This window comes from Apus apus, chromosome W (genome assembly GCF_020740795.1).
Source record: "Apus apus isolate bApuApu2 chromosome W, bApuApu2.pri.cur, whole genome shotgun sequence".
Classification (NCBI taxonomy): domain Eukaryota; kingdom Metazoa; phylum Chordata; class Aves; order Apodiformes; family Apodidae; genus Apus; species Apus apus.
This window is the reverse complement of record NC_067311.1, coordinates 10,699,292-10,711,374: the sequence shown is the minus strand read 5'-3', so window position 1 is coordinate 10,711,374 and position 12,083 is coordinate 10,699,292. Positions and strand designations below refer to the sequence as shown.

General features: G+C 41.8%; 1 protein-coding gene across 2 annotated transcripts in view; it reads left to right on the top strand.

The window, feature by feature from the left end:
- Positions 1-9,676, top strand: part of LOC127395178 (mesoderm induction early response protein 3-like) — a 30,925-nt gene extending 21,249 nt beyond the window's left edge. For both annotated transcript variants that reach the window (XM_051641724.1, XM_051641723.1), the window contains exons 11-13: positions 1,223-1,350; positions 5,650-5,795; positions 5,905-9,676. In XM_051641724.1, coding sequence (XP_051497684.1) covers positions 1,223-1,350; positions 5,650-5,795; positions 5,905-6,362 — 732 coding nt within the window. In that variant the 3' untranslated portion in view covers positions 6,363-9,676. The remainder of the gene's footprint in view (positions 1-1,222; positions 1,351-5,649; positions 5,796-5,904) is intronic.
- The last annotated feature ends 2,407 nt before the right edge of the window (positions 9,677-12,083 follow it).

Here is a 12,083-nt window from a genome sequence, read left to right as displayed (position 1 = left end):
CCAGCAAGTAGGCTGGGGGTGCACAAGAAGTTGACAGGGGGCACAGCTGGGACAGCTGACCCCAGCTGAGCAAAGGGATATTTCATACTATATGACTTCATGCTTAGCAAAGAAACTGGGGGGTGAAGGTTGGTGGGGCCTCCCATTGCTTGGGGACTGGCTGAGCATCGGTAGGTTGGTAGCAAGCATTTTTTTTCTTTTGCATCACTTGTTTTTCTTGGGTTTTATTTTCTTACTTTTTCTTTTTAAATTTAAAATTGTATTTTTATTATTAAACTATCTAAACCCACGAGATTTCTCACTTTTATCCTTCTGATTCTTCCTTCCCCATCCCACTAGGGGAGTGAGCAAGTGGCTGTGTGGTGCTTAGTTGTCAGCTGGGGTCAAACCATGACAGGTTTTTTCTTTAGAAGGCTGGTGGTTTTGTTGTATTTCAGGTAAACTTTATAGGATTGTGGTTGCTGTTCAACAACAGTCAGCTAGTCCTGCTCAATAAACAGCTTAACCTGTCCTGTGATAAATATTTGGGTGGTTCAAATTTTAAATGGACCTTACCAATAAACAGTAATTCACCAGAGATACAAAAAAATAATTTATTTTTTCCAAAATGCAACAAAGCACATGAGTTGATCTTTCCTGTCACTATGGACCAGAATTTGTCTAAGTACCCAGTCTTTTCTGCTTCACTTCTCTTAGGTCATTGGTTTGCTCAGTTTTTTCCATTGTAAGAGATACTGTCTTATAGTTTAAAAAATTGTTATTTAGGTTAAGAACTGAAATGCTTCAGATGTAGATAGAGTTTCAATCTAGGTTAAAAAAGAAAAACAAACAATAATAATGCATACAATAGAACAGATGTAATATTTACAATAGAATATAATATAATATTTCAGTTGGAAGGAACGATTGTCTAGTTCAACTGCCTGACCACTTCAGGGCTGACCTAAAGTTACAGCATGGTATTAAGGGCATTGTCCCAATGTCTCTTAAACACTGATAGGGATGGGGCATTGACCATCTCTCTAGGAAGCCTGTTCCAGTGTTTGACCACCCTCTCATTAAAGACATTTGAAACTGTAGATTTCTTTCAAGTCTCCTGATTTGGTTTCTTCCAGATACTAGAACAGTAAAACTAACAATATTGCAGACATATGGGGACTGGAGAGATGACAAAACATAATTATTTGCATTAATCTTGTCAGTTCTTCTCGCCTTCTTCTAGGTAAGAACCAGAACAGTTGCTGAGTGTGTGGCTTTCTATTACATGTGGAAAAAGTCAGAACGTTATGATTACTTTGCTCAGCAAACAAGATTTGGAAAGAAGAGATACAACCATCATCCAGGAGTTACGTAAGTAAAAGATGCTTGGAATATGTTTTCTGTTGCAAATTGTAAATGTGGAATGTTGTTTTTTTCTTCCCATCATTGCAGTGTAATTCTGCAGTAGCTATGGCAACTGGCTCCAAACCTGGTGCTGCCAGCAGGACTTGGGGGTTTTGACCGTAGTTTGATTTACAAGACAGTGGGCCTGCTGGCGACGGATGGGAAAACCCTATCTCACAGGGGGAAAAGGGTACTAGGGCAAGAGTTAGCAAGGCTCATGCACAGGGCTTTAAACTAGACTTGAAGGGGGAGGGGGATAAAACCAGGCCCACCAGAGATGAGCCTATGGGTGAAGTGCCAAGGATGGAGGTGAAATCAATAGCCCAGTTCAAGTGCATCTATGCTACCACACCTAGCATGGGCAACAAACAGGAGGAGCTGGAAGCCATCGTGCTGCAGGACAGCTATGAGGTAGTTGCTATCATGGAAACATGGTGGGACAACTGTCATGACTGGAATGCTGCAATGAATGGATATAAGCTCTTCAGAAGGGAAAGGCAAGGAAGGAGAGGTGGTGATGTGGCTCTATATGTTAGGGAGTGTTTGGATTGGATAGAGCTTGATTATGGTACAAATCTTTGGTAAGTCATGGGTAACAGGAGAGGTGCCTGAGGACTGGAGGATAGCAAATGTCACACCAGTCTACAAGAAGGGCAAGAAGGAGGACCCGGGTAACTATAGACCGGTCAGCCTCACCTCCATCCCTGGAAAGGTGATGGAACAACTTGTTCTTGTCACTATCTCCAGGCATATCAAGGATATGGGGGTCATCAGGAGCAGTCAGCATGGTTTTATCAAGGGTAAATCATGTTTGACTAACCTCATAGCCTTCTATGAGGAAATTACTAGGTGGATAGATGATGGTAGAGCGGTAGATGTGGTATACCTTGATTTCAGTAAAGCATTTGACACTGTCTCTCACAGCATCCTTGTAGATAAGTTGATCAGGTATGGGTTTGGTGATCAGGTAGTGAGATGGATCAAGAACTGGTTGAAAGGAAGGAGTCAGAGAGTTGTAGTCAATGGGGCAGAATCTGGTTGGAGGTGTGTGACCAGTGGAGTCCCTCAGGGGTCGGTACTGGGACCGGTGTTGTTCAACATCTTCATCAATGACCTGGATGAGGGTATAGAATGTACCCTCAGCAAGTTTGCTGATGACACTAAGCTGGGAGGAGTGGCTGACACACCAGAAGGCTGTGCTGCCATTCAGAGGGACTTAGGCTGGAGAGTTGGGCAGGGAGAAACATGATGAAGTTCAACAAGGGCAAGTGTAGAGTTCTGCATTTGGGGAAGAAAAACACCATGCACCAGTACAGGTTGGGGGCTGACCTGCTTGAGAGCAGTGTAGGAGAAAGGGACCTGGGAATCCTGGTAGACAGGAGGATGACCATGAGCCAGCAATGTGCCCTTGTGGCCAAGAAGGCCAACGGCATCCTGGGGTGCATTAGAAAGGGTGTGGTTAGTAGGTCAAGAGAGATTCTCCTACCTCTTTATTCTGCATTGGTGAGGCCGCATCTGGAGTATTGTGTCCAGTTCTGGGCCCCTCAGTTCAAGAAGGACAGGGATCTGCTTGAGAGAGTCCAGCGCAGAGCTACAAAGATGATTAAGGGAGTAGAACATCTCCCTTATGAGGAGAGGCTGAGGGAGCTGGGTCTCTTTAGCTTGGAGAAAAGGAGACTGAGGGGTGACCTCATTAATGTTTACAAATACGTAAGGGGTGAGTGTCAGGGAGATGGAGTTAGGCTTTTCTCAGTGATGACCAGTGATAGGACAAGGGGTAATGGGTGGAAATTGGAGCATAGGAGGTTCAAGGTGAATATACGAAAAAATTTTTTTACTGTGAGAGTGACAGAGCACTGGAACAGGCTGCCCAGGGAGGTTGTGGAGTCTCCTTCACTGGAGACATTCAAAACCCATCTGGATGCGTTCTTGTGTGATGTGCTCTAGGTGACCCTGCTCTAGCAGGGGGGGTTGGACTAGATGATCTTTCGAGGTCCCTTCCAACCCCTAAGATTCTATGATTCTATGATTATAAAATTGAGTGTTTATGGGAAAGGATGAATGGGAAGGCGAATAAAGCAGATACTGTGCTGGGAGTTTGTTATAGACCACTCAACCAGGATGAGGATGCAGATGAAATATTCTATAAGTAGCTGGCAGAAGTCTTGCAATCACCAGCCCTTGTTCCGGTGGGGGAATTCGACCTGCTGTGTGTCTGCTGGAAATATAACACAGCAGAGAAGAAACAGTCTAGGAGGTTCCTTGAGTGTATGGAAAATAACTTCCTGACACAAATGGTAAATGAGACTACCAGGGGAGGTGCCTCGCTAGAACTGTTCACAAACAGAGAAGGAGTATGTCGTGGTTTGGGCCTGACACAACAACAAAGATACTTCCCTTCCCTCCCAGGATGGGGAAGACAAAGGCCAATTAGGAGCTCATGGGTCGAGACAAAGGGCAAGGAAGGTTATTCACCAATTTAAGGTCCTGGGCAAAACAGACTCAACTTGGGGAAAAATAATAATTTCACATTAATCAGATGCACACAGGACACAGACAACACAAAGAGCAGTGTTTACATATGTTACCACCACCCCTCCCGTCTTCCCAGGCCCAAATCACTTTGTTCCCAATTTCTCTCCCTCCTTCCCCCCAGTGGCACAGGGGGACAGGGGATGGGGTTTAGAGTCAGTTCACAGGCTGGTGCTTCCTGTTGCTCCTTCCTCCTCAGGAAGAAGGATTCCTTACAGCCCTCCCCTGCTTCCCCATGGGGTCCTCCATGAACCTCTGCTTCATGATTCCTTCCTGAACCTGTCCTTCATGAGTCCTTCCCATGAGGTCAGGAGCAAGCTGCTCCAGTGTGGGCTTCCCACAGAGTCATGGGCTGCTTCGGGAACAGTCACCTCTCCTGGTGCCAGGGCCTTCCACAGCTGCATAATCCACTGACAGCAAATCCAGGTCCACTGGCCAAGTTCACCCCTCCTGGCGCCCCCAGGGAATGTTCCACCACGTTCCTCCATGAGTGCAGGGAGACAGCCTGCCATCTTGCCATGGGTTGCAGGGAAACTTCTGCTAGGGCACCTTCTTCCCCTTCTTCCTCACCAACCTCGGGTACTGCTCTGCCTCTCCTCGCTCTGCTCAGGTCTTATATCTGTTCTTTTGTATGTTAATCGCAGAGGTTCATCTATTGTCTCTCTAAAGGCTCCTTGGTTAGCTGGTTTTGGAGCAGGGGGAGCTTCTCAGCTTCTTACAGGAGCCACCCTTGTGGCCCTTCCCCCACTACCAAAAAATCCTGCCAAACAAAACCAGCACAGACTAGTGGGAGATGTGTTGGTTGGACACAGTCTTGGGCTTAGTGACCATGAAATGGTGAAGTTCTCAATTCTTACTGATGTAAGGAGGGGAGTTAGTAAAACCTCCACCTTGGACTTCTGGAGGGCAGACTTTGGCCTGTTCAGGACACTGGTTGAGAGTCCCTTGGGAGAGAGTCCTGAAGGGCAAAGGGGTCCAGGAAGGCTGGATACAAACACATCAGTAATAAAAACAGAGCCAGAGAGAATCTCCATCCTTTACTGGATGCAAGGGGGAACATTGCAACCAAGGATGAGGAAAAGCCTGAGGAATAGGGAAGTGATCATGCCTGTACTCGGCCTCGGTTGAGACTGCACCTTGAGTGCTGTGTTCAGTTCTAGGCCCCTCACTATAAGGAGAACATTGAGGTGCTGGAGCGTGTCCAGAGGAGAGTAACTAAGCTGGTCAAGGGTCTAGAGAACAAGTCATACAAGGAGCGGCTGAGGGAACTGGGATTGTGTAGTCTGAAGGAGGCTGAGGGGAGACCTCATGGCCCTCTACAACTACCTGAAAGGAGGCTGTAGTGAGGTAGATGTTGGCCTCTTCTCCCAAGTAAATAACAACAGGACCAGAGGAAATGGCCTGAAGTTGCAGCAGGGGAGGTTTAGATTGGATATTAGGAAGAATTTCTGTACTGAATGAGTGGTCAGGCACTGGAACAGCCTGCCCAGGGAGGTGGTTGAGTCACCATCCCTGGAGGTATTCAAGATCTGTGTAGATGTGGCACTTCAGGACATGCTCTAGTGGCCAAGGTTATGTGGGTTTTTTTTTTTTAATTTTGTTGTTTTGTGTTGACGGTTGGAGTCTGATCTTATAGGTCCTATCCAACCATGATGATTCTGTGAAATTAAATCAGTCATAATTTTTAGGCTTTGTTTTCCTGTTAAATAATCCATTAATGGCATCTTCTTTAAGGGACTACATGGATCGTTTGGTAGATGAAGCAGAAGCCCTTGGTGGAGCAGTACATTCTTCAGCTGTAACATCTAATACTCGAACAGAAACCATTCCTGATCAACAGCTAAGTATTCTGAACTCTATCACTGCCAATGAGTTGACAGGTAATTCAAGGGGGGGGGGGCGGAAGCTCAACTAAAAAACAAAAAACCTTTTTATTATAACTATATAAACTATTTCATTTACGTTTTACGTTCAACTTTTTTTTTCCAGCATTGACAAACAGTGTAGCTACAGTCTGCCACACTTCAGATGTGAACTGTCTGGATGACACCTTACCTCCTATGGACAGCTTACCCCGAGCACCAGTTAATCATGTGCCTATTGGAACAGAAGAATTGCTTAGCTTGCCTAGCAACGGTGAAAGTGACTGTTTCAATTTATTTGAGACTGGCTTTTATCATTCAGAGCTAAACCAAATGAACATGTGCAGTGAGGAGACAGAAAGACCTGTGAAGAGATTGAAAATGGGAATTGCTGTCCCAGAATCTTTAATTAATGATGTGTCTGTAAATAACCTTGGTGTGGACTTTGAGAACCACACGCACCATATTACCAGTGCTAAAATGGCTGTTTCAGTGGCTGACTTCAGCAGTCTATCTGCAAATGAGACAAATGGTTTTATCAGCACTCATGCTCTTCACCAACATGCTGCTCTTCACTCAGAATGACTGTGGAAAACTAAACAGTGAGTACTTTATGCAGTAGTAGTAAACTTGATGGGAGCTATCAGGTTTGTTTTAGTCTTTCACTGGAAGTTTGACCTTTATGACATCAGTGATGTCTTTTTATGTATAGAACTATATCTTGATTTATCAAGAATAATTTCTTTTTTCAGTCCATAAATGTGGAAACGTTCAACGGATTTTAGAACTAAGAGAACTGTGGTGCAGCTTTAAGCTCTGCTTCAATTTTTTAAAAAGCCTGTAGACAGAGGTCACAATTTCAATACCAGCACAGAAGTTCTGAACTGATTGGAGTGGCTTTTTAGTCTAAGTTACTTTTGCCATAATGGATGCAGTGTAATAACAATGTTTACAGGTACTGATCCTGATCCTTGCTCAATGTAGCATTTTATTTTTTTCTTGTACAGGCAGGGATGGGTTTCTTTCTTTAAGTTAAACTGCACAAACATACTAGCATATTTTTTAAATTGAACCATCCCTCATGTGATACTAAACTAGAGCACTTCAGTTTAAAAAACAGCAAATTCGTCTTGGTGGAAGCTAGCACAAGGGACTTAACATGAGTAAAGTATGAAAACCTGGATGCTGTTGCAAAATTATAGGCCATGGCTACCTTACACAGAAGTAATTATGCTGCCAGAGTTATGTGTACTTTAAACTTAATGGCTTAAAACTGGCTTAAACAGATGCATTTTAGGTATTTGGATGGGTTTGGTTCACAACTTTGAAGATGAATGCACCTGTATAACTTAATTTTCCTAAGATAGCTGATGTATAAAGCTACAGTCTGCACACCTTAGGATTTAAGACTAAACAGTCTACATTTTGGAAGACATCTTAAATAGTTTGGAACACTGCAGTTCAAAGTGTTAAAGTTTTGAGGGACTATCTTGTTTATATAGAAGTAGTAGAACCTTGAAGTACATGTTTGAAAGTTTTTCTTCAGTGTGGATTGCAGTTTTCTGTTTTGGCAAGTCATTGGCTCAAAAATGACACTTCACTACATTGGTCAAACAGGAAAGGGTGAGTTAGTGTTTCCCATAAAAGCAACTATTTGACCACATTTTTTTTTAATTTTGTACGTTGAGTGCAATTTAGCCATCCACAAAGTTTGTCTTGCAAATGCTTTTTCTATTTCTTCTAAGAGAACATTACTTTGGTAGGATTACCCTTTTCCCTCCATACTTTTTCTTTGCACTGTTTGTATTACCAATTTAATTGCCACTAACTTGTTTTCATTATTGAAGTGATTAAGCTTGTGTTGCTGATATTTGTAATAGTAGCTTCAAGGTTATGCTGAGTAATTAGAAAGTAGTGACTTTAATTTTAGAAAGGGAAGAGGGTATTTATTATGCATACTGTGAACTGCATTGACATCCTGAATTTTGGATGCAGTGTATGGAGTTTTCTTTACATTTACTGTAATGAAGGTCGCTTTGAAGCATTTATGCAATGGCATATTTACCATATTAAAACAAATTAGTTTAGCACAGGGGACAAAAGTAAAGATAATTTTGTAATCAGTTCTTAACTTATACATTTGAAATGTAATTCTAGTAAGTACACAGTAAATAATGGGTAGCCTTGGCCCTGTGTTGTACTCTGACATTTTTAGCCAAGTTGTCAGCTTCTTGTTGCTGAGTTTTGTGCTGAACTGTGTACCTTGTTTCTTTTGTTTATGAATCAACACATTTTATGTAATTTTGTAAAATACTGGCCATAATCTTTCATTGCTATACATTCAAGTTTATGGGTTTACAGTGAGTGGTTGGTCTGTATAAATATCATTATACAAAGATGACTGAATGCTTATACCAGTTGCACTTAAATGAACATGCCCATTCTCATTAGCTGATGCAGTAATATATTCAATTTATCTATGCATTGCTGGGCTCTTAATGTAGACAGACTTGTCTAAGGTTTGGGTTGTCAGCAAGTTGAATGGACACTTTATTAAATAACTAAAGATTTTTGACCAAAATTCATAAAATTATGAGAGAAAAATTAATGCCAGCTAGTCTAATAGATTTTTAAATACTGATCTTATTTAACCTGTTGGCTAGCTAGCTGGTATAATTTACTTTTAATTCCTTATTAAAATGAGGCAATAATTTGCAAGATTTTGTAAATATGTACATTCTTATCTTTTTAGATATCTATTTCAATATTTTCTGACTACTGTGTATAGTAACATTTTTGTGCATGCCTGATGTGACATTCATAAATTTGTACCACTATGACTTTATCCATGTAAAATAGCTATTTATTGAATTGTTCTTTTAGAAGCTGGACTTAATTATTTTCCTCTCAGTTTAAACATTTTAAATGGAGAACTTGTTACTGTTTATTAAAATAATTGCATTTTGAAAGTCAGCATGAAGATAACTGAATTGCAACCATATGAAGAAATTATGTTGCCTTGGTTGGTGAAGCACAATGCTTATAACAAACTGTGATGAATTCTTTGTCCTCTGCCACAATTTTTCTTCATACAAACAAACCAAAAATCCATAATGGGCAATTGCAGTGTTGATAATGTATCCTTTTTATGTACAGGGAATCTGAAGAGAATAGCTGATTCATTTAGAAGTGTAACTTGGTGCTGTGATTATAGCAATACCTTTACTTTGGTTACTCGTGTCATTCTTGTGCTAAGTTTTAAAATGTTTAATTTTCTTCTTGTCATGGTCAAACTGCTGAATTTACTTGAAGGATACTGATTTGTGTTCTATTAGGTAAATTAATTGTGCATTTGTTTCCTGTTTTTAATTTTTTAAACTGAGGGTCAAAAATGTATGAGAACTTCAGATTAAATAGAACATACTGATATTGCTTAATTTAACCAAAGTCTTTAGGTGAATATTTCAAATTTGAATGTAAACTAATGGATAAACTGATCAACAGGGACACTATTTGCCCAGCACTACAAGCGCATTGTCTACAGATAAGGAAACTAAATACAGTAAGTTATAAAATAATTACAGGGTTACTATTTTTTTATTCCTGTTTTTCATTGGAAGAAGGAAAATAATATTAATTGTAAGATACAGTAGGTATGGTTATAGTCCCCTTGATAAAACAGATTCCAGTTATTCTCAGTTCAAAGAACCCTGTGCATGACAACAAATTTAGTGACAATCGGAACATGTTTTTAATAATAGATGTTCAAGAGGAAATTGCTATTATTGCATTGGTTTTAATATGTACAAAACATAAACATTTCTTTCAGCATTATTTTGTATTTGTTGTACTTTAATACCTGGTGTATAATTCCAGAAATAAATGTCTGGAAACCTTTCTTTACTTGTAAAGCTTTTCATGCATCTGCATTGTTTGCTACTTCCTTTTCAGAATTATTTAGCAATAACTCTGAACACATTTTAAGATACTCTGGGTACTGCTGAAGTGCACACTACCACTCTACATAATGTTACAGATGAAATATTCTATAAGCAGCTGGGAGAAGTCTCACTATCACTAGCCCTTGTTCTTGTGGGGGACTTCAACATACCAGGTGTCTGCTGGAAAATAATACAATACAGCAGAGAGGAAACAGTCTAGGAGGTTCTTAGTGTGTGGAAGATAACTTACTGACACAGCTGGTGAGTGAGCCAACTAGGAAAGGTGCCCTGCTGAACCTGTTGCTTATGAACATAGAAAGATGGGTGATGTGACAGTTGGAGGCTGTCTTGGGTATAGCAATCATGGAATGATAGTGGTTTTGAATCCAAGAGAAGTAAGAAGGGGGGTCAGCAGGACTGCTACCTTGAATTTCTGGAGTGCACTCACTAAGTTTGCAGGCAAGACCAAGTGGGGTGGGACTGTAGATCTGATTGAGGGTTGGAAGGCTCTAAAGAGGGATCAGGACAGGCTGGATCAATGGGTCAAAGCCAATAATATGAGATTCAACAAGGCAAAGTGTCCAATCCTGTACTTGGGCCACATCAACCCCAGGCAACACTACAGGCTTGGGGAGAGTGGCTGAAAAGCTGCATGGTGGAAAAGGACCTGGGGGTGTTGGTTGATAGCCAGCAGAATATAACCCAGCAGTGTGCTCAGGTGGCCAAGTCAAACAGCATCCTGGCTTGTATTAGAAACAGTGTGGCCAGCAGGACTAGGGAAGTGATTGTCTCTATACCCTACAGCTACCTGAAAGGGCATTGTAGCAAGGTGGGTTTTGGTTTCTTTTCCCAAGTAACAAGTGATAGGATGAGAGGAAATGGCCTCAAGTTTTGCCAGGAGAGGTTTAGATTGGATATTAGGGAAAAAAAATTCACTGCTACACAAACAGATTTAAGTCAATTCATTAACTTGGCAGAAGAACATCACTTCCTTTTGGTGCAGTTCTTGACCCTGGTATCTATGTCATCAGGTGAGCTCCAGAATTAGCACAGGAAAGGAACACTGCCAAGGAGCAGAGCTGCCTGATAGGCGAAGGGGAACTTTTGGGTAAGTACAGCATCACCTTTATATGCAAAATTTAAGCATCTTAAAGCATGGCCTCACAAGATCCAGTGAGTCAAATTAGCAACTTGCAGCCAACTATAGGTTTCCTGCTGGCTCTGACCCCTCTGAACTGTTTCAGCTCACTGCAATAGCATAAAACAAAACAAGTGAGAAAGCCTAGGGTTTTTGTTGTTACCATGTTTAGCAAGTCAGATCAGCTCACAGTAGGGTCTGATGAACAATGGCCATGAAGGTATGATGGCTTTGAGAACAAGGGAGGAGGGAAGGATGAGCAGTAGCCTTTACCCATGCTCACGCACTCACACCTCCCCCCCGCCTCTCCTCCTATCAGAGTACCATGAGAGTTGCCTGGGGAATGGTAGCCCCTACACAAGTCCTAGTTAGAGATGTGTATATTTAAACACACCTGTTTTTATATATTAATTATATATACACATGAATATACATATATTAATGTATACACACACACATATATAACCTTCAGTAGTTTAACAGATTTTAGTTTTTTTCAGTGCCTGACAAACTCAGTCTTTCCAAAACTGAAGTGTTGCAACAGGGAGACATTTGCCCTGATCACACTCTCCACAGCCACACACAGGGGTGACATAAAATGGCTCCTAAAGGGAAGGTGGCTGCCTCTGAGCTGCCACCAATTGCCGCCCAGCCCAGTTCTTCATGGTGGACTCCTATGCGGATGGGGATTTCAAACACAAGTGCACTAGCCAGGAAAGCTGTCCAGCTACTCTAAATCATATTTCTTGTTATGCATCAGCAAGCAAAAATCCCACCACCGTTCTGCAGCTCTGATTAAATAGTCCTAGGCTGACCTATACTTCTCTGCTCTGGCTCTCCCAGTGGCATCTCCTCATCTTCCCCTCCCTGAGGTACTGCCCTCAGACACTGAGAGGTACTGCTCTGCCTTGCTTTAAATGACTATCCTGTCGGCAATTTGTCTGATATCAGCGTTTAACTACTGCTTCTCTTCACTTTGCATACTGATCCCTGTTCTCCCCACTTTGCCAACCTAAGCAGGCTGCAAAGGGAGTTACAGAAACTACAAACACATAACCTTGTGCAAGCTTCTTGGCTGCTCTACCTCTCCATGACAGGGGGTGAGCCCTTCTGTCTGGGAACCGGGGTGCCTTTTCAGACATGGTGCACTCTGTCCTTCATTGTTCTCAGCAAGCCAACCAAGCAGTCCTCAGTCTCACCTGTTCCAAGTAAACCTTTTAGTGCAGG